The sequence below is a fragment of the Gadus morhua genome, chromosome 14 (genome assembly GCF_902167405.1).
Source record: "Gadus morhua chromosome 14, gadMor3.0, whole genome shotgun sequence".
NCBI classification, from domain to species: Eukaryota; Metazoa; Chordata; class Actinopteri; order Gadiformes; family Gadidae; genus Gadus; species Gadus morhua.
Genome location: NC_044061.1, coordinates 15,543,879 through 15,566,351, shown reverse-complemented (window position 1 = coordinate 15,566,351; position 22,473 = coordinate 15,543,879). Strand labels below are relative to the sequence as shown.

The 22,473-nt window shown below is 41.4% G+C and overlaps 1 protein-coding gene across 10 annotated transcripts in view; it reads right to left on the bottom strand.

Moving 5' to 3' along the window:
* The window catches only part of lmo7b (LIM domain 7b), a 39,730-nt gene that overhangs the window by 16,398 nt on the left and 859 nt on the right, over window positions 1-22,473 (bottom strand). For 7 of the 10 annotated variants that reach the window (XM_030377112.1, XM_030377111.1, XM_030377105.1 and 4 more), the window contains exons 2-12: window positions 15,090-15,160; window positions 13,181-13,250; window positions 12,801-12,907; window positions 11,339-11,369; window positions 10,432-10,545; window positions 8,758-8,914; window positions 7,710-7,905; window positions 4,803-4,862; window positions 2,895-3,036; window positions 535-671; window positions 92-245 (exon numbers count right to left, since the gene is read on the bottom strand). In XM_030377112.1, coding sequence (XP_030232972.1) covers window positions 92-245; window positions 535-671; window positions 2,895-3,036; window positions 4,803-4,862; window positions 7,710-7,905; window positions 8,758-8,914; window positions 10,432-10,545; window positions 11,339-11,369; window positions 12,801-12,907; window positions 13,181-13,250; window positions 15,090-15,160 — 1,239 coding nt within the window. Of the gene's footprint in view, window positions 1-91; window positions 246-534; window positions 672-2,894; window positions 3,037-4,802; window positions 4,863-7,709; window positions 7,906-8,142; window positions 8,430-8,757; window positions 8,915-10,431; window positions 10,546-11,338; window positions 11,370-12,800; window positions 12,908-13,180; window positions 13,251-15,089; window positions 15,161-22,473 lie in introns of those variants that run through there. The other 3 variants (XM_030377109.1, XM_030377113.1, XM_030377114.1) reach the window with 3 other exon arrangements.

Genomic DNA, 22,473 nt, shown 5'->3' with positions numbered 1-22,473 from the left:
AGCCACAGATGACACTTGACTCAATTTCATAGAGACTGCAGATGGAAATGAGCACAAAACAACAATCAGGTACAATGCAATATTGGGGTACCTGGTTCTGGACGGGGCTACATGAGGAGGATGCTTTGTTGGGCAAGGGGTCTCTGAGCCGGGTCTCGACTGTGTAACTCCGAGAGAGTGCTGGGCGAGAGGCTCTGGATGAATGGGAGGAGGCTGGGCCGGGAACAGAAGGCGACAGCTGGTCTCTGAGGAGCGAGGAGGAAAGAGGAGCCGGTGAGATAGAGGTGAGGAGGGGATGGAGGAGAGGGCAGACGTGGGGGTTTGAGTCCTGTATCTAGTTACATATCAGCTTGTTGGACATTCTTAGCTCATATCCAAATGTCTTTGCATTGATTATTTCAGTGGGTTGAATCATTGAATATACAACTGATTCCAACATCGCACTTTACTACTACTAGTAAATTCAACTTCCCAGAAGGGCTTAGATAAATATACATTTCTAATTTATTTTGTTTCAGAGGTCACTTTGAGTACCCGTTTGCCGTTTTATTCTGTCCAACGGTCGCCCTAGTCCCCCTGGTCGTCTCGTTGACATCATGGTTTCGTTCCTCGACCTTCCTGTGGAGGTCAGAATTGGTGCTCCTACGTCGGTTCTTCCACTTTGTCAAATCCTTAAACCACAAACAAAAGAAACATTAAAATAAATATATTACTGTGTATATAAAGATGAACATTAGAAACACAACAAAACTTCCTGAAGTGGACCAAGTAGAGCCACTTTCCACCGACCTGTCTGAGCGCATCAGAAGTGCATCGGGATCAGCAGGGAAAATATGACTGCATTGTTCTGGACACAATCTACTAAAGAATTTGATTTGGGTGATCATGGTTACTTTTTTACCAACATTAAAGTTTTTGTGATGCTTCCGTTAAAACAAGTCAATTATTATTTTATCCATTTTTAAAAGGTATTTATTAATACATTTAACAAGACGGCAGTTCTTCGAAGGTCGAAGCAAACAAAATCAAATAACCATCACAACCAGTCAACCCATCCACTCCTCGCCTCAAAATATGCTCTGTGTTCATACGAGGGGAGTGCTTGTGTTGTAGATTTCGCCTTTTGATTATCTACTAATGCTGGCGGACCGCACTTTCGTGCTGGGCCAACCCATAGACAGCACGATTTCTGCGGTGTTGATTTTTGATTATTTTGAAATCAAAATAGTTAATGCATACATACATTTGGTGTTGGGCATAATGCTTAGTTAGTTGCATAGAAAGAAGTGTAATTAATTTTTGCCTACTAATAAAAATATAAAAGCCAACGCTTTTTGATAACATGTATCCTTGCTTTATTAGTAGCCTACATATATGCCAATAATGAGATATCCAGGCCTTACAATTAATTTAGGCTATAAGGAAGCACTCTAACATAAAAATATAAAGTACATTACATAAAACTGTACGTTTATATAAACATATTATACCAGCAGTTAGACCTAATGTATAAAAAGGGTGATTCTGGCAAGTCAAGGAATAAGTTCTGAAATAAAATTAAGTGTTCTATAAAGCATACTTCGTAATAACAAATGTTATTTTGTTCCGGGAACATTTGCAATCGATTTTAGTCTTCTTTAGATTTCGTTATTAGTCTTACAGTAAACCTGCACCCTTGAGACACTTGCTGGAGAAAAGGTCAATTGCGGCCTTGCAGATACAGCAGGGGTCATGTTTCTAGCGTTTAATTTCACCTTGTTAACTGGTGGTCAGATGTGCCCCCAAGGCGGTTCTAGGTCCCTATCTTGCACCCAGCGCAATTGACTTTCTACAACGACACATGTAACATTGCTAGTTTGCACCTGGCGTATAGCTGATTATCCCCCACAGCAAACCAACTTTGATGGTGCGAAAACATATTTTTACCACGAGTGAGTGTTTAAAAGAATAAATGAATGTGCACCCATCTGTTTAAACACACGCAAACTAAATACGTTCCGCATAATACAGTCCATGGCAATGAATATTAACGGGGGGAGACATGCATATTATTAACACAAGTCGATAATGTTTACAATACTGGTAACAACTGATGTTCGTTTATGTACTGCCGCATATCATTAACTAGACCCACAGTTGCGGCAACAGGACCGCATATCATGCATGTGTTAAGGTCTCTTTGCCGAAATTTATACGACGACTCAGTGTTTCTGAAGTTGTAGAAGAAAACGCTATTCCATGTGTGAATTAGGCAATATTATTTGGCCATAAACGGACCCATTTGGAGTTTAAAATTCAGGTGGTCATTAATATGTCTCAGCAGAAACTGCAGACGCGCTGTCAGAATATCCACTTGTCCCATCCAAATGCGCTCATGGCTCTTAAAGGGGATGGGAGATGGCACTTGTTTATTGCATGTTACACCCAAAACACACCTACGGGTATTCAGACCAACCAATCTTAGATTCGTGTCGGGCGCTCGAGTAATTTATCCGCCGGTATAATAGCAACAGCGCCAGAGATCTGCACACAAACTACTTGCGTTTCACGCTTCTCACTAGCGTTTCAGACCATTCAAATAGGGTCCCTAGTGTTAAATGTCTCAAATACACAACATTTAACACGTACACAAACCGATATTCTGCCCATTGAGTACAATGTTCGATGATCAAAACAGTTCTGTGTACTACTCATTCAGGAGGCACCGTGAAATATATCTACGGTAACTGTTCCAGCACCACGAACAATAACAAATGTATAACTTGTACTAAAGCTATGCTGCACTCAGTCACTACACCCACTCCTCCTTGTATGCCTTTCCTTCACCCTCAATGTTAAGTTGTTTAATTTTACATGATTAAAAAAGGTAAAGGTTGTGATGAAAGCGGCCCCACCTCCTGCCATTTCTCCACGCTCTCCTTGGACCTGGCACCGTTTGGAGGGCGACTTGGCCTGCTGACGTCAGGACCCCCCAAGTTCTGCCCATCATCCTGGTAGCCCGGGGACTCCATGGGGATGTCCGTCGTGGATTTGCTCCTGAGGGACGTGACGGAGGACAGGGGGAATAGAGGTTCAAGATGGGTGCTATGGAAAATACCCAAGTTTGCTGACATTACAAAATATGGTTTAAGAGCTATATGTGAGGTAAAATAATGAGAAATAGGTGAGATAGTATAGTCTTTCCCATTGGTGCACTATGAACACCAAGATCTGAAGGTCATTCCAAAAGTTTTTTCAAATAAATTAATTTCCAAGCAATTACATTTTAAACTGATCAAATCTATTAAAATGTCAACATTCCTTCAATAGAGAAAAACGTAATATGCCAGCAGAAACTCAAAACCATCATAATTGATCAATACTCATAAGATTTGTGTAATAATAATACATATATTATTGTAAGCAACAAAAGGGAGGGGTGTGCAAATCTTGCCAGATAGCATCAGCTATAGAGCATTAAATTACATTGCAGGAAAATCATATTGAAGCTTTGCAAACCAGCAGTCTAGGTACTCACAATTTCACAAAAGCCTGCATTGCATTTGGTCACCAAGACCGATTCATTGTATAAACAAAATAGCAAAGAAGACTTTATTGCCATTGAATCCAATTATTAGTGACGTAAACGCCAAACCACATACATAGCAAGCTCTATATCCATGGCACCGAATTCCTGAGCGTGACGGAGCTCGCTTTAAAAAGTAGATGACATCAAGCCACTCATGCCTGGAGCTCTGGTGAGAAGTTTGGGGTATGTTGGTCATTATGATGTGGATACATTTTTAGACTTGCTGAGTGTAACTGTCATTCAAGTGGTATTTTAATAAGAATCTCTAGCAGATCGGTTCTACATTGGGGACAGGATTCATTTTAGCCCAGTTACAGTCTATTTATTTGACGTCTTCATACTCAAATAATTACAAATCATTGTTCATTGCAGGGCCTATGAAAATACCCTTCATTTAAATGTGATCATGCAGCTTTACTGTGCAAGCTTCAGCCAAGCAAGCAAAGAGAATTACAAAATGGAGGTAAATAAGTAAACATCTTTATCTTTTGAAATACAGTGGTAGGCATAAGTTTAGGCACCTATGCTTAAGCTGACTAAAACGAGGAATAAAAAAAAAATCATCTTTTGGAAATGCCTTAATTGTACACATCCTTATGGACAGGACACCAATTTTCTTTGTGAATGAATAATGTATCGAAAATAAATAGATGTTCTCCATTAAAATACAGGGTGCATAAGTATAGACACTTTGTTAAATTCCCATAGAGGCAGGCAGGGTCTATCATGAGCTAATAGGCCAACAGAAAAAATCAAACCATGCCAATCTCTAGTTATGGTGAAGGGTATGTGATGATGTGGGGCTATTTTAATTCCAAGGGCTAAGGGAACTTAATCTGTCCTTTAAAAAAAAAAAATCTGCCTGCCTCTGTTGGAATTTAACATGGGGCGTCTATACTTATGCACCCTGTATTTTAATGGAGAATTTATTTCGTATTTATTTACGATACATTATTCATTCACAAAGCAAATGGTGTCCTTAAAGGTTTGATTTTTCCTCACTTGATTAATTAAGGCATCAATTTCCAAAAGACGATTTTTCATTCCTCTTTTTAGTCAAATTTAGCATGGGTGCCTAAACTTATGCCTACCACTGTAAATACAACTGATGTCCACATCTTCCAGGAGGGTTTAACTCAAGCGTCAGTTTGTAAAAGCAAGTCAAGCTAGCGCTGAATGAAGCCAACTAATCTCTGCTGTGATTGTCATGGGAAATAAACAAACCAGAACTTACCAAATCCAGCCAGGGTTGACCTGAGGCGGTCGACCCGGACGGAGCTGAATCTGAGAGACTCTGGAGAATCAGGATAAATATCAGTCTATTTCATTCTATTACCCTCCTGTTCTTGCTGTGACAAACATTTCCTGTCTGAGGTATATAAAGAATAATATATTTGAGTACATTCTACTACTACTCGAAATTGATGAAGGAATAAATTCATATCCAGATTTTTTTTTTTTTGATGATAGTATGTGCCCAAATGGATTGGTGTAAACATTTAAAAGTTGTGGCACCGAAAACGTACATCTACGCCACACTGGTTGACATTAAGTCAGTCAAGGGCTTGTGGTTTAAATGTCCAAATCATTAGGATAATAAAGCCACATGCAACCCATAACTTTACAACTTTTGACTGCACTGTTCCTCTTCAACACAGCAGTTAAATGCAAAACTCCAGATCAAACTGCTAAATGAAAGCTTCCTTCTGCCACATAATGATATCTCACTGTAGATAAATAAAGTTTGACAGTCATAAAATGAATCGGCTGAGGTATGACATCAGTAGCACAACAAGAAAGCTAATTATTTTTTAGGAGAAGGAAAACTCTTGCTATCTTCAGCTTGCTGTGATGGAGCTGATTAACCCATAAGTGAAGAGATGTCCTTTGACAGGTGAGGCGTAGGAGCCTGGCGAGAGGAAGCCTGTAGAAAGCAGATAGAGGTTTGACTATTCATATTGGTGTTGGGAGACTAGACAGCCGCTTACCTTTGTGCTTTGTGGATGATGGATGCTTTTAAAATCCTTTTTTTTGAAAGATAGTACTGTTCTTTCTACAAATGCTATCACACCTCAAAAACACACCATTAGGTCACCGCAAATCCGTTTAGACTACAAGCACAAACTACATATTACGTGCCAAAGAAAAGGTCTGGAGAAGCATTAGACAGGGGAAAAGAACATAACGCATGACTGAAGAAGAATTTAGTTTTATTTGGTTTGTTAAGTAATATGCATTTGCGCTTTAGGCATCATTAGGGTTCGACAGCCTTTCTAAACTTCAGGACTAACCAGCTTCATGTTAGTCCTATGTTAAATCACTCAAAGAAAATCTGATAAGTAGTAGAATGCAAAACGCCACTGTATATGCCTTTATGAAGGCAGACTCAAGCATTATAACTGGGCAAAATAAACATTTAATCCAAGAAAAATGTCAGGATTGAGTCATCATTTAACCAAACAGAAGAATGTTCATTAGTCTTGTGGAAATAAGACTCAAGGAGAGGAAGGCATCGACTCATGAGTTTTATTCACTATAATAAAATTGGTAATGATGTCTGAACAAAACCAAGAATACAACTTTTAGCCTGAGCTTCCCTGTGCAGTATTGTTACCAAGAAGCACAAACGAGGAACGAACTCAAACCACCTGGTAAAGGTCTATGCGTCTGTTCTATCATACAAACCAAATTGTCATGCCCAAACAAAACTTGGTCAACATTTTTAATATTTTCTTTAAATTGATGAGCTACATACCTTGCCCACATATCTAAAAACGAACCGGCAAGTGACTCTATAAGCTACAAACAGCAACACCAGAGTCCACATCCTCTCAGAGGCGGACGGCCCGCTGGCCCATCCGCATCCCAGCAAGCATCCTGCGGTACCAGGTTCTCTTCTCGGACCCCCTGAGGATCCGCTTTACTCGCACCTCCTCCTCCGGCGTCCAGAACTGTGGCAGGAATTGATCGTGGTCGCGTCTGGAGGAGGTCTGGTGCAGGTGCTGGTGCAGTCGTCGGGTGTACAGGTCGTCTAACAGGGGGTCTGCTTCGTTCTCTTCCTCAGACGAGTCCTCTTGCACCTCCTCGCAGGGCCATCTCAGAAAGAGCTGCTCCAAGACTGCGTGATTGCTGCTGAAGGGTGGGGGGGGGGCAACACAGTGGTCTCCAATGCGTTGGTTGCATTCGTCGGCTCATGCCCATTAGGGAAGCCCAACAAAGGGCAGCGTGTTGCCGCTGTCATCACCAGCCAAAAGCCTTTTGTTTCTTTGGTAGATGGTAGCTGGGGTTAGGCCACCGTGTGTTCCACACAGGGATTCTTCACAGTTATTGCAGCTCAGAGTGTTAGAAGTGTGCATGGTCTCTCTTGGGTGTTAGGAGCAGTTACAGCAGATCAGCTGAATGGAAGAACCAAACGTGGAGACTTCCCAGATGAGAACTCGTGCATGCACCAAAGCAGATCACTGTTTGTGCAAGTCGAATGACGAAAAATGTTGCTATTTGGTCATTCCTGTGCTCAGCGAAAATTTGCAGCCATTGCGTCTTTGCACTGACATTGTATGCAATCACTTTTTTGTGATAGCGGATAAGTATATAATACCGGTTTGACTACTGCGGACAAAAATAATAATCTAGTACACGAGTACACAGATTTTGACTGAATATGAAAAAACTTTGCTTATTGCCCATCTATTAAGTAGGCAAATTGTATTTTAGCCACACAGCATTGTCGGCAGGACAATGTCCCTAGAAGCTCAGCTTTTAGTTAATTATTTTACGAAAAGTTAGATGGTGCCCCATAACTACCTCAACATATTTTATAGTAAGCAATATCAAATAACATGATCAAATAAAGTTTCACCCACACACACAGTTGTTTATTTGTGGAGTCATGTATTGTTGTTAAGAGTCTGAATAAATATAGTTAGTTAGTTTCAGCCAGCTAAAATATGCGTGAAGTTCCCCAGTTTGACAAAACCTCAATGAAACAAACGCTGTACAAACAGTCATGCTATGTTCTCTCATGGCAGGCGTGTACCTACTTAGGCGTGTACTCACGAGTTCCTACCTAGGCGTGTACTCGTGAATACCTACCTAGGCGTGAACACACTCCTACCTGGTGTGTGTGGTTAATAGTCCATACCTGGTGAGTAAGCCTTGTTTGTTCTCCTCACATCCCTTCTTCCTGCGAAGTGGCGCTGGGGCGATGCAACCCCCCTCCCTGGGTAGGGGGTAGGCTCCCTCTACTGGGGGGACATATCCCCTCTCCTGCTGCTGGGCTGAGTCCTTCTGGGCTGACATACTGAACAGCTGGTCAGCCTCCACGTCACTGCCACAGCCTGGACACCAAGAGACGAGAGCGTCAACAAACCACTAACGAGCCGAGGCAGAGCACAGAACCACAGATGAAGCGGTTGGATAAATCAAAGTCCTGGTTGAATAAAGTGTGGAAGGTTTAAAGCAAATGCATAAAAATTACATATTTTGTTAGACTTAGACCACAGGACTCTTTTTGAAATGCAACATTCACACAGACCAATACATTTACGTGACACAACTTAGACGGCATGACCAACCACAATGTAGCGCTGAGCCTCGAGACAAAACCTTCTTTGGCAAACTTGATCCTCCTATGGCTCGTGGTCGTGGAAATGCAACAAAATGACAGAGCTACGGCCCATCATCCCTGTTCATAAGAGTCTCAAGGCCCAACGCTCTCAACCATGTGAAGGTAAAGATCAGCAAGGGTAAGACCTGGGAGGATTACCGTTAACGAGAAAGGAAAGAAAAACTCAAAAATAAAAACGAGGAGTGAAGACCACTGCAGGATGGGAATCTGGAAGTGAGAGCCTTATAAAAAGCAGAGCTTTTACAGCTCAGTTTCTCTCTACCACAATAATCTATCACCCCTGTGTGGAACGCGGGTCACACCTCACTTGCGCATGCCGACCAAAGCAACGGTATGCGCAGGCTTCAGCGAAATTCTATGTGTTCTTACTACACTAGGAGTAATGAGGTAAACAAAATCCGGTCGATGTAACTGGGCAACACAGGGATGTGTACTAATTAAAAAATATATATTGAGGGACACGAAAGTGTGTAGACTTGGAACCTGTGCTCACTGTAAAGGGTATTGGCTACTTGATTACGGGTTCAGCTACAAGAAAACAAGTTTAGGAGAAGGTGTTCACCTTCACTTCTTTGGTGGGCGCTGTGGTGGTCCAGATAATTCCCACCCTCAACCGAGTCATCCCTGCGGTAAGCCGGTCTGACGTGATACAGGTTCTCCTTTTCCGGGTCGCCGTAGCCCCCGTCTCTGGGGCACAGGCCGCTGCCTTCCTCTAGGGCCTGCACAGGAGGAAACACAAGGGACTTGTTGTGGATTTTATGCAAAGAACTCTCGAGTCCCCTAAAATGTGAGGCCCCCCTCAATGACTTGCCACATGTGTTTAAGAGATGAGCACTGTAAAAATCTATATTTTCCCTCCCTCTCTCCCTCCCTCTCTCTCTCAGGGACATGTGTCTCAAGAGACACATGTCCCTCGGGATGTAAGCATTTGTTGACCGAAAGAGGCCAGATGTGTATAACGTTTGGCTTAACTATAACACCATCTACCTTATCTACTTGCCCTTAAAAGGCTGCATCAGCGATTCTAGGCCGAAACATAAATGATCATATTCATCTGTTCTTTTCTCACAATCCGCTAGCTGCCTGCCCCATAAGCAGCCCGTCAAAAAACGCGTCTCTATGGGCAGCCTATGCGTCGAGATCGTACACAGAAACAAAAACCAACCACTAAAACCTAAATAAATAGTATTCCAACCAAGGGGAGCTGTGGGGTTCTGCGCTGCGTTCATGATAGTTTTAACTGGATGCACGAAACACGGAAGGGAGGGGCGAGCTGGCTCTCTTTGTTTGGGATCTCGCTTCAAATACAAACAGAAGTGACGTCACCCAACATCGCTGATACAACCTTTAATATCTAAGTGAGCTGAGAACTATACTGATGTCATTGACTACAGAGAGATAACGGTATCAGCGGTTACAGGTCAGCCATGGGCCTGCTTTGATCCCCTGTATAGGAGGTGCTCATGAGTGACAAAAGGGACAGGGCCCGGAACAGGCCCCCCGTGTTGACGGTTTCTCACTACCATAATTCCAACCTTTTGGCAGAGAAGCCTCCATTATTTTCCACCATAGACTCGGGTTATCAAAGCACTTTAAGGAGGAGATCTGTATTTATTTGGTTGTGGAGTGCGTGTGGCTGCGGGCTGATTAAGCTGCCTCAACTGGCTCAAGTCAGACCGATTGGACTCGGGGGGGCTGGCCGAGGCTGCACACCAGTTTGTGCTTTGACTAATCGATGTGCCAAGGTTAAACCAGCCATCACCACACACACACTCAAGGAGATCTCCTGCATGGCCGCATGAATAACCGCCTCATGTATCATTGCCAATCAAACTCTACAATAAACCGGTTTTCAACACCTCCGTCCTTTGTCCTTGTGTCTGGAGGCATGTATTTGATCAAATGCTTTTAAAAGAACTGTGGACAATTTTGTGGCATCTAGTTAACAGATCTATTCAATTTCATAAGACATCTGTGGAAAGGATAAGCATTCAGTTGAATTTGCAACATCCCAGCTACATGCCACGCAATCTTACACATTGCACTTTTATAATTATAACATCAAATGACAAATATACAAGATGGATAGTGATAGTCGCTGAAAATAAATACTGAAAACACAGAATGCCTTATTTTGCAGATATGAAAACGTTGACATCTGGCCAGAGAACATGAGATAACAATACAGTTAGGCTAGTCCAACTAGGTCAAAGGTCAGGGTCCAAGCGTACTATACCTTAGACAGCGTCAGGCCCAGCAGGCCCTCGAAGGCCTTGAAGTTGAGCTGTGGGCCGCAGTAGAAGGGCTCAAGCTGGGCCCGGCGACCCAGCCAGTACACTGTGATCAGAACCTAGGAGAACAATATATACACGCACGCCTTCATGGAATGGATTATTTATTTGAACCCAATCCATATAAAAAACATGCTTACCATTAATCATTCATAATTCAGCACGTTTCTAAGTTACGTCCTACTATTTCAGCTAAATGTAAACAATTAGATGGGCATCTTGCAGACAGTCTTTCCTGCTGACCGTTCGCATTTGGGGGACAATTTCCCCCTTGGGGCAAATAAAGGTCCACTTTATTGAGGTTTACACAAACAACCTTTCACATGGAGTCAAACACCATCCTTCCCACTGTACACACAGAGCTATGAATATCAACCCTGTAAACACATTCATTCGTTCATCCACAATAGGAAATCTTTTTTAAAACTCAATATAAAAACAGTGCATTTTATACAATATTATTTACCCTCTATTTGAATTTTTTTTTACTGTTCTTTAGCTTTTGTTTTGATTCTTACCTCAGGCATCAATAAAGCATGCTCTTATTTTATAAGGCAAAATCCTAGCAGGGTTCAATCTTGACCCTGGGGTTGCCTGGTTTGATTCTCATTGGCTCTGGCTTTTCTTTTGGCAGGAAATTAAGTCAGGAATACCGGCCCTTTACTACTCTAGGAACCCCTAGTGTAACCCCTTAGTCCTTTATTGAGATATTTTATATAGTCGTTTTCACACCACAAACTCAACACTGCCTCCAAGTGGATAACGTTGGTTCATCTCAGAACAGGCTGCCAACTGTAAATAGCTTAGGCCGAGACTCGACAGTCACATCACACAAACTACAAAAACACTCACGTTCTTTAGTCGCCTATTGCTTTCTTCGCTCCTGAAACACAGAACAAATAAAAAGATCAATGATGATATTGTGGTAAAACTTGAGCCACTTCTCAGACGCTATTATCACAGCGTTTAAGTTAAACCTAGTTTGAAACATTCAAATACCAAACAAGACACTTGCATCAACTGCTGTCATCACATCGTATTTCAATGCATCATATTACTAATTAAACTCAAATCTGTTTTGATGTATTTTTGTGTACATTCGTCTAAAATGCATATCATTTTAGTAAACATTTGTCCAGAAATGGCTCCAGAAATTAAAAAAGGAAATTGGTATACCACCAACAAATTTATATCAAACCTTTGAACTCTGACATCCAACACAGCTAAATAGTCTCTCATGAATATGTAGTGTTCCATTGTGCGACTATTTCACGACCCGGCGAGCACAGGGTCAGTTAATCAGCTCTCAGCTGTAGTGTTAGATATTAGACCTGGACTCTAATGCAAAGTGTTCTTTGATATTCTTCAACACGCAGACCGGGTCCCGGCTCTCTAAAATCTTCCTGCTCTCATTCAACACCACACGTCTGCAGGTCCTCCTCCTCCCTTCTGTTGTTTTGCATGCGTGTGGCGACATCGGAGTCAGAATCCACATCGTGTGCTGGGTAGCAGGACCCCAAATGGGCGTTGGCCATTAGACTTAAGTCGCTAGGTTTGGCTGGTTCTGCACTGCCAGCAGCTGACTGTCATGTAGATCAAACATCAAACCATCGTCTGTTTGTGTTTTATTTAGCAGTCGTGCAGTACAATGGTATAGCTATGAATTATTCATCAATAAATTCATGTATTAATTATTATATCTGCAGATATCAGATTGGAAAGTGATTGTTAACGGAAAGAATCTCTTGAAGGTTAGCGTGAAAGTTGAACTTGAGGCAACTGCAAAAAAAGGACCCTCCCATCTTGGGCCATCTAGGCCGCCTTGACAACGCGGTGCTGGCTTGAGCTCCGACACTTGTCCCATAAGGACCTCGTCATCGACATGGGGCCTTAAGTGTGAGGGGGTGTCTTATAATGGAGGCCTGTGAATCCCTTTGAGACCATACCTGTGGTAAAAGCAGTCATCTGTAACATTTCAAATCCCTCGTAGCGTTACCTGACCTGGACTTGTCTGTAGTCAAGCCTGATCGATATTGATATAAATAATGTTAGCAATAAAATCACATCCTATAACAAATATGTTCTGAAGATAAAATGTCTACCTCTTTGTTTACAATAATTGTACCATCAACACACCCAAAACCCCTCCCACTCACGCCGACCAGCCAGCCGAGCTACAGTAGTTCGCCTCTTGAAGTGGAAAGATTAATGTTATTTTGTTTGTCTCCCACTTTCCAACTTGGAGGGGCTCAATCTTACACATTAAGACTTTAAGGGCTGTACAAAACTAGAACAAGGGGGTGGGAGGGGTCACCTGAGGGTGACCCTGGTGGAAAGGTCCTGGAGGTCTCCAGGGTGGAAGAGCTGAGACTCGTTCAGACCCAGCTTAGAGCAGGCCTTCAGGAACACATTCACATTGTCCTGGAGAGGGGAGGAAGGTGAAAGGTTGCTTTTTAAACACCATTATTTACGCCACTTCCCGCCTTGTACAATGAGATTTTTTTTTTACTAAAGCTGACTGAACATTAGTTTACCCTCTTCAACAAGGCGCACGCGCACACACACACACACACACACACACACACACACACACAGCGGTGGTAGTACTTTCAGTCTGACAGCCCATCGCTTGACATCTGGAACAGGATATGACAGTGTGCATTTCCGCAGCCCCCTCCACACACAAAATCTCACCAATCCGGCGATCGGGGTTGAAAGCCTGTTCAGCCTCTTGATAATGCCAGGTTTCAACTTGTTCATCAAACTGAAAACATTAGAGAAATAACTTGCTTTAGTGACAATAATGTGTTAAGAGATAACATTGATTAGAAATAAAATATTTGCTAAATATATTCCACCCAACTACTTTCGTCTGGTTAAACACTTGACAGGCTAGAGGGTGAACAAATCGAAATTGGCATCTTGGCATGTATCGCAGCATTATCCATTGCTACCCATTATAATAAGACCAGAACCTAAAGTAAAATCTTCCGACGTGTATTATACTTGTGTGACACTTCTCTACGCGGCACTCCTTGGCATGTCTGGTGTGCGACCCGCTTCACATTGTGGCACAGCGCAGTAACCCACTCTGAAACCCACAGACTTCCTCCTCAATGTACTGATATTTAGGCTGCACCAAGTGCACTGTGGCTGATTTTGTTAATCTAGCATGTACCCCCTAATTCTGCAGCATAAACAGAAAGTGAACACGCATGTACATTAACACGAGACAGAATAGCTAATATTCAGGAGCTATGCAAGCTTATTCTACATAAGGCGATGAAGAGCAATGTACGACAGGAATTTTGTTTATCCTTTGCATGTGAACATAGATTGTTATGAATGGTGGTCATTTGTTACAATGTAATTATTTTGCTTGTGTCATAGGCGTTACATTCCAAGTTATAAACAGTGGTGATTATCGTACCCAATATCTTCCAGGATTTTGATTTAAAATATATTAATAAATGTTGGATCTCAACTAGAATAACATGAATAACATATGGCTGGTTCAGACTACATGATTCTCAGATATTTCTCCATGATTTAAAATGTCAAACTATGCAATCACAGAACCACGAAATCAGGCTTTTATTCGTCGGAAGACTGGAAACAATTTCTTTTTTTTCAAAGATTCAAGGGTGCGATGCTCTAGAATCTTTACTAATCGATGCACGCAGCAACAGAGTGTCAATAACAATGGATCCCGAGTTCCTAGCACTATAGTGTATTTGTCACAAGTAAATTAAGTAATACATGTTATTTGTAGTGCAGTGAAGTCTAGCTAAGCAGGGCAGACACTGATTTTTCGCCAATTTTGGGCCATTTTTTCACTTGGTTGCAAGAAAATCAAAGCAGTTTGAAATTGAAGTCGAAAAGTTTCTGCCCAGTTTCCTTAAGGAAACACTGCTCGTGAGCTCCAGCGGGGTTCCCTCCATGTCAACAATTTATACGTCATTGCAATTCACCCAAAATTCTGGAATGCAAAACTTTTCGTTTTGGGGTTTTTGAACGTTGCAGATGAAAAAAGAACAGATCACGAGCATGACAGATAACAAGACCTCGTCTCATCTCAGACTTTTCAAAATCGTGTATGACCCTGCAATTTTGTCGGTGACAAACGATATGGTGCAAAATCGGGCTGAAATCGTTTAGACTGAACCAGCCATAAGGGGAAACTGATTTGACTTCTTCCATGACAACATTACGTATCTGTTGTCATTGCAGCGTTCATCAACGAGCAAGAGCAAGATGTGTAGATCTTTCAGTGAGTTTCCCCCTCATGGATAAGTAGAGGGGGAGCGTTTTTTCTCCCAAAAATGTTTTGTGCTGGTGAAGGGGGTACTCAGCTAAAATAACATTTTAGAGTGGGTACACTAGTAGAAGAAATTTGAGAACCAGTTACCCCCGGGGATACTAGTACCCCACTTTAACAACCGCTTATCTAGAGATAACATGCAGATCTTTTTTTCCCCTATCAACCAATTTGTTGAAGACTAGGTTTGAATTTCAGTCAACCGTGATCTTCTCTACGGTTGACTGATCTTCTCTTCTAGTGTGAAGTGGTGTGTTATGCAGAACTGTATAGTATAGTACTTACTCGCAGAGTAGGACTCCATTTTCCAGAGCAGCACGGAAGTTACTACTTTCAAACGACTTACTGGTCACTTTCTGAGTACACAAATTAATAAATGAACATCAATCAATCATTTCAGTGTCAGAAAACCACCTTAGGTTTGCCTGGGTGGTCCAATACATTCCAGCATGTCAGAATACATAACAGGAAGTAACCTGCAATATATTTACACAATAAAAACATTATCGAACCAAACAATGCAGATAAATAAATGAGCCTTATACAGCAACATTTACTCCCCAGAAAATACATACACAGAAATTTTTCCTGTCTTATTCAGGTATTCTCATCTTACTTTCTCTGAAAACAATAAACGTTGACCTAGTGCTCTCCCAATTTTTGATTGGTGAAGAAAAAAAAAATACATCCATTCCATACATAGAAATCCACATTATTGGGGTCAGATATTATGATTCACCTCAAGCTGTAAATCCCAGAATACATGAACACACCATCAAAACTCATCAAGATAAACAACAACAAAGAAAACAAAAGCCCTGATTGAAAGATGCATTTGTGAGCACATGCAGGGCTTCGGCTTAATGAGGACTTTAAGAGTTGTTAACAGCTTCATAACTGAGGCCAGGGCTGCCATTCTTCTCAGTAATTAGGCCCCTCAGGAATGCATGCTGCATGTTTATAGAGAAGGACCCATCAGACACAGAACACAGCCATCCACTCATACTTAACGAGCACACCATGACACTCCATCCTCTCCTGCTACTCATCTTCCTAACCACCTCATCCCCTAATAAACCAGAATGATTTATTTGCAATTATTTGGGCTAGGGCGTCAAAATGTATTGCAAATATCATAAATCGAAAACATCATTTGACCTATTGAACCATTAGTGAAAGGTGAAAATATAAAAAGAATATTATCGGAAAACATTGGTTAATTCATACAAAATTGCGGAGAGGTGAATACGGTTTTTTAAAAAGGTGAATGTGTGATGCACTTTCGGCATGCATTTGAGAGGATGAACAACCCTTTGTCCGTTTTGTTTATTTGCTTCTTTTCCGTTTTATCAAATAAAAATAAATATACAAAAGTTGAATGTGTGCTTTAACCTCATAACTTACCATACCCATCAAACCTTGACAGTCAATTCATTTTGTTTCTAAAAATTACTTTGTCAATAATGTTTATTCAATTAACCGTCTCAGATTAAAAGTATGGTGGATTTTGTATGCCCTTTGACACAATTTTACATTTAAATCGTAAACCATTGCTCAGACAGTGCTCCACACATCTACACAAATCTCGCCCCCGGTGTCTGTTCGTTGTGACCTTGAAGAGTGTTCTAAAGAGGCACTTTGATGTCACTTAAACGAGGCCACCCATGTTCAGAGCAGAGTGGCACTTCCAAACGAGTTGGCGGAGACTGGCAAAATAAATTTGAATTAATTCCGGTTTAATCGAAATTATGGTCTTGGAGGGTAGATTCTAAATGTTAAGATTGATATAATAGGGCCAAAGGTACCAAAAGTTGTTCCATGCAGGGGCAGACTGCGACAAAAAAAGTATAATAATAAAAATCTAAAAAATAAATCAGCACGGGAATTTTGGTCCAGAACGGTCAACCTCATTTGATAACGCACATCTTTTTGGTCTCTTGAATGTGCATACCAGCTGTGCAATTCTTTAAAACCACGTACCTTGAGCTGCGCAACAAGTTAAAGGGAATCAGTGAGATTGGACGCATTAAATACTTTCAAAAAGTGTAATTTATTAACACTACAAAAAAGTCCACCATCACAGTAATGGATCTTAAAGCAGCATTCATCCTATTGGGTGTACCTTTCAGTGGCAGAACTTCACGAAGGGCCCTGGGGCAGAAATGAATACACTTTGATATTCAAATATATAAACAGATTTACAATTCATTTATACTTTTTCAGAATCAACACTTTAATTTCATACCCACTTTGTATATTTTGATTTGGTCTTCTTTTGAGGCTAGAGCGTAATGATGTCACACACGCTGCAGCAGGGGTATTCAATTAAAATTGAAAGAGGTCCAGCTACTAAAATGTCCTCCCAGCAAAGGTCTGAATCTTATATTGTCACTCGAAATAGTGTACCCTATTAAAAAAAAAAATCAACAACGGGTACATTTATAGATAGTTTGTCAAACTTCAAGTGTTTTCAAAGTAATATACTTTCATCAATAACAGACAAAAGAGACTGAATTTCTCCTGAATAAAATATAGTTCAAGTAAGCCTAAAAACATTCAGAATCTTTTGAAAGTGCAAACACAGCTTTGGGCAGCCTGAACCTAGGGCCTATATTTCAAGTAACGCAAAACAATACAGAATCTTTGGAATAAAATAAAAGTGCCTCTTTAAGAAAAAAAATTAACGAAAGACCTTTGAGCTGCCCACCACCTTTTTTTTTTTTTTACATGTATTAACTACATTTCAAATAAAATAACACAGGGACCTTAGGCTAAAGCCTACATTTGTAGTAAAATAAAACAGGGCAGAATGAATAAAAGAAAAGTGCAGAGCTTTGAGCAGCTCCCTTTCTCCTCTCTCCTTTCCTCCTCACCTTCCTCCCTTTCCAACTTCCTTTCCTAGTGAGAGAAATGGGCATGTAACTGTCCTGCCAGCAGTTTCAATCTTGGCTTAAATGGGGTTAGTGCCATTCTCATGCTCATGTGGAGATGCTCATTGGAGAGCCTGGAACGGTACTTTGTTTTAATAATGTTCATCGTAGAGAAAGCTGTCTCACAGCTGTAGGTTGATCCAAACATGGTTAAGGTGTGAAGTACTATTTTGGTTAGACCAGGGAACATCGTTTCAGGCACAATCTGTAACCAGAAAGTAGCAGAGTCAGTTGCTTCAATCGCCTCTCATAGCAATATCTGCTTGCAGATCATCGAGCTCTAACTGTAAAGATCCAGGATGTGCCCACTTGAAGGTCTGTTGAACCTCCTTTGAAAATCCTCTGATTTCTCTGGTAAGGAAGGGATTCTCGATTAGCAGGAGGAGCTAGAGTCCAAGTTTGAAGCTGTCAAATCGTTGACAAAAGTTTCCAATCAGCTTGTCTATGAAGCCGACATAAAGAGAAATGTCTCTCACCCTAAATTTGTTCCCTTATTTGTGGGAAGGGCTCGCACTCTCCTTGGAGATCTTCTTTGAGAATGTCCAGCTTCATCTGGAAGGAGCAGACATTTTTCATGAAATCACAGACAGAGTTTTTCTGACCCTGCAGCTTTAAATTGAGCTCACTACGGTGTCCTGTGATGTCTACCAAAAAAACACCATATCCATCTTGTGCTCATCTTGCAAAAAGTTTGCAAACTGTGTTGCATTTTGACTCGAGCTGCTGTAAGAAAGCAGCTATTTCCTTTCGGATGGACCAGAAGCGTCCCAGTGCATTCTCTTTGCTCAGCCACCTTATGTTATTGTGGAGTAGTAGGTCATTTGCATCTGCCTCCGTTTCTCTCAGAAATTCTCTTAGCAGTCGATGCTGAACGGATGAGGATGCCCTGAGGAAGTTGATGAGTTTCATCATGGTATTCATTATTTCAGCAAAGCCTTCAGACAGAATAGCACAGAGAACATTCTGATGGATGATACAGTGGTAGGCTATGAGATCAGGGTTGTCTTGTTTCATCCGTGACACAGCCCCCCTTCTCTCTCCCAACCATGGCAGGTGCACCATCTGTGGTGACTGAGACTACTTGCAAGTTGCTTCAGATAAATCTTTCTTTTTGTGAGCATCTCCTTTATCACCTCGTATATAACCTGTCCTCTTGAGTATGTCTCAAGTGGCATTAAACCCAACAGGTCCTCACACATCCATTTCCTCTTTGTGAAGAAATCTCACATTTTTTTTAAATTCATGCACACTTTAATTTAACTCAATTTACTTTGCAATACTGTCACTCTTTTACATGCCATAAGTCTATATGCAGTTGTTAGATGGCATACAACATGTTTGCATTTTTGGCAACCTCTGCACAACATAAACCCCCCCCCCCCCCCCCCCCCCAGGTCCGTGAAACTTTTTGGAGAATCATACCGGTCCTTGATGCTGAAAAGGTTGGGGACCCCTGTGCAAGACTGTCTAAATTAATCCTGCTGTGGGCAATCGCCGAATTCTGTTGGACCAGTCCCTGTAAGGGGAGGCAGAAATGGAGACAGAGAGAGACAGAGACAGGTAGAGACAGAGACAGAGACAGAGAGGGCAACGCTCTCCTTGCGACTACGGGATCCATTTTGCAATAACAACAAGCAGGAAGAAGCAGGAAAAAGCCGGCTTTAAGCGGGAGCAATTTGATTGGCTGCAGGCTGCACCTACAAAGACTACTCCCCCATACGTCAGACCCGCCCTCGTTGATCCGTCGAAGGACGCACGTAGTGTGACCCAGCCCTGACACCTTGTTCAGACTACATGGGAGTTACACTACATTTGACCGGCAGTTTGTCTGCTTATAGGTCGAAATGAAGCGGCCACCGATTATTGACAGGATGGGTACTTTATTCTACCGGACTCGTTCGCTTCTTCACTAGACACACACGCTACCGCTCGCTCTCCTCGCTTGTCCAATCACTCGCTGACGTCACTCACACACACATACGCACACTGCCATTCGCGCGCACACACACGCTACTCGTAACACATGCCTCGTTATTGCGACGTTCATGTTAGGCGTTCAAGTTTTTTTCCATCTTTTGAAAGTTAGGCTATTAAACATGTTGCATTCTATACGGCCTGGTTATGTCATTATTTAAGCTACATAGCCTAATAAGAAGCGCTAATAGGATATTTGACCAAACTAGTTGAGGGTTTTTGCCTACTTGCAAGCATCCTCCAACTGCAATCTTTGGTTATTTATTCATTTATTTAGCTATACTTTAATAGTATTCTTTCTGTTCAAATCTGTTCAGTGTTCCAAATGATTTGTTATTAAATGTTACATTAGGTTAATTGTTTTATGTGTTGTTTAAATAGAATGCTTTTTAAATTTAAAAGAATCGTGGGATGTATCGAACCGTGGGTCGGAAATCGTGATACAAACCGACTCGTGAGTTGGTGCATCGTTACACCCCTAGTGAATATGAATGCTAAAGATGACACAAACAGCAGGTGAAACAATCCTATCATTCCAGATTTCTTTAAAAAAGTATTACGAACAGATTTTTCCTGCTTCCTCCTGCTTGTTAGTCCAAAATGGATCCAGTAGACGTGTGGAGTGTATTTGCATTTGATTGGCTGTAGTATGCGTCTACAAAGACTAGTCCCCTATAATCCGACACGACCTCAGTGATCCGTCGACGGACGCATGTAGTGTGAACAAGACATCACTGTTGGTGATTGACTTGTCTGCCGTCATGCGTTTGCATCCCGGTCCGTTGTCCGTCTGCCTCTATATTCTACTGAAATGCACACACACAGCCTGTGGGATGATGCGATTATTTGTCAAGAGGATTTGCATTTAACCGAAGAGATAGACGTTATCAGTTTTGGTGAGGGGTGAGGGTTTCAGTTCGCAATAATATATACAACCACCTGATGCCGCCGTTTCAATTCCATTCGACTATTGTTGTGAACAGTGTTACCGATGCATTATTTATCTTTTTTTTTGTACTTGATGGAAGTATGTTTTCTTTACCTACGAGAGTTTTGTACTTCGTTAGTGCATAATAATTAAAAAATATTTATAGGCGGGGCCCTATTGTTGTTAAGGCAGCTGCCTTAACCATACAGTGCTGGGGTAAACACTGGTATTCTTTTTTGTTTAATTTAGTTGGAATTGTCATAGGTAATTATTACTGCCGTAGTTTAGCGAGAACAGTAAGCTAGCTGGTGGTCTGCTTTTTCGTTAAGGAGGTAAGCGGGTCAAAGGGCCAAGGTTTAGGAGTCACAGTTCACTATAGATAGTGGGAAAGGGCCGACTGTTTACATTTAGAAAAAAAATCTAATTTAAATAAACAAGAATTAAAGGACAGAACTATAGTTGGTTCTGTAACCCCATTTGTTTTTGTATTAAAATCATGCACAGACCATACACACAAGCATAAATATTAATATCTATGCATACAACACAAACAAACAGCAGCAGTACACTAATGAGTGGGGACCGGAGATCGCATTTTATAAGCTACGTAGTTAGTTTAAGTAAATAAAAAAAACACTACGGGAGCGTGACAACGGTCAGAGATCACTGAGGCTAGCTTCGGAGGAAGAATGTGGTTCTAAGAGGAAACATGATATATGAATATATTTTCATAAAGAGTAATGAAGCACAGGCCATTGTGTTGTCGACAACATGAACACACATGCGCCATAAAATTTGGATCATATGAATATCCCCGTATATAGGAGTTACATACATTATGAACATAGCCTGTAGGCCCAGTCTATTTAAGCCTAGTTCCCAGGCTATGTTTGAGGCCCAGAATCTGCGTTCAACAGAACAGTGTAGTGCAGTTACACCGAGTTATCTTTCCATCCATCCATAGAGGGTTAGGATTCTAGGACACCTATGGTATAGCGCCACGATAAGTGTGTGAAGATGAGTGGAGCTCCTGGCCAGATGTTGATTTTTATGTCTGTGTCCATCAAACTTTTTATTAAACGCGTTCTTTCTAGAGCCATGTGTCCGTTCTGGGCTACTGCAGAACCAAGGCTGTGCAATATGGCGGCGGCCTACATGCTAGAGAAGGAAAAACGTATATATTTATTCCGCAAGATGCCACTAAATTCTACTCACTCGACCCACACCCACTCCCACATACGTTGATTGCAAGATCAAGTTTCTTTAAGTCTATTAATCTGAGGTTTGCTCCAAGAATGACAACAAAAAAATATATGAAAAGCTTACAGGCCAAATTAATAATTACAAAATTAAATTGATCATCTTGCAGACTATATATTATCTATATTGTGTGGCCGCACTGGCTTCAAAATCTTTGGTGCCCCTGGTTTAAAGGGATTTGTCAAAAAACTTAGCCTATATTTAACTGTAAAAATTTGAATCTAAACCGGCCTTGAAAAATCAAGAATGGCGCATTACTCAGTGAATGCATTATATCAGTCATAGATGTACAGAACACACACACACACACACACACACACACACACACACACACACACACACACACACACACACACACACACACACACACACACACACACACACACACACACACACACACACACACACACACACACACACACACACACGTTGGTCTTCAGCCAATAAGCACACAAACACAGCACTCATCATAACCATCTTCTCAGGCACCATAATCAATGGCCCCATTGAGACAAGGACGGTCTGCTTCGACATGCTTGTGTTTTACAATTATGTTTCAGGTTCACAGCACACATTA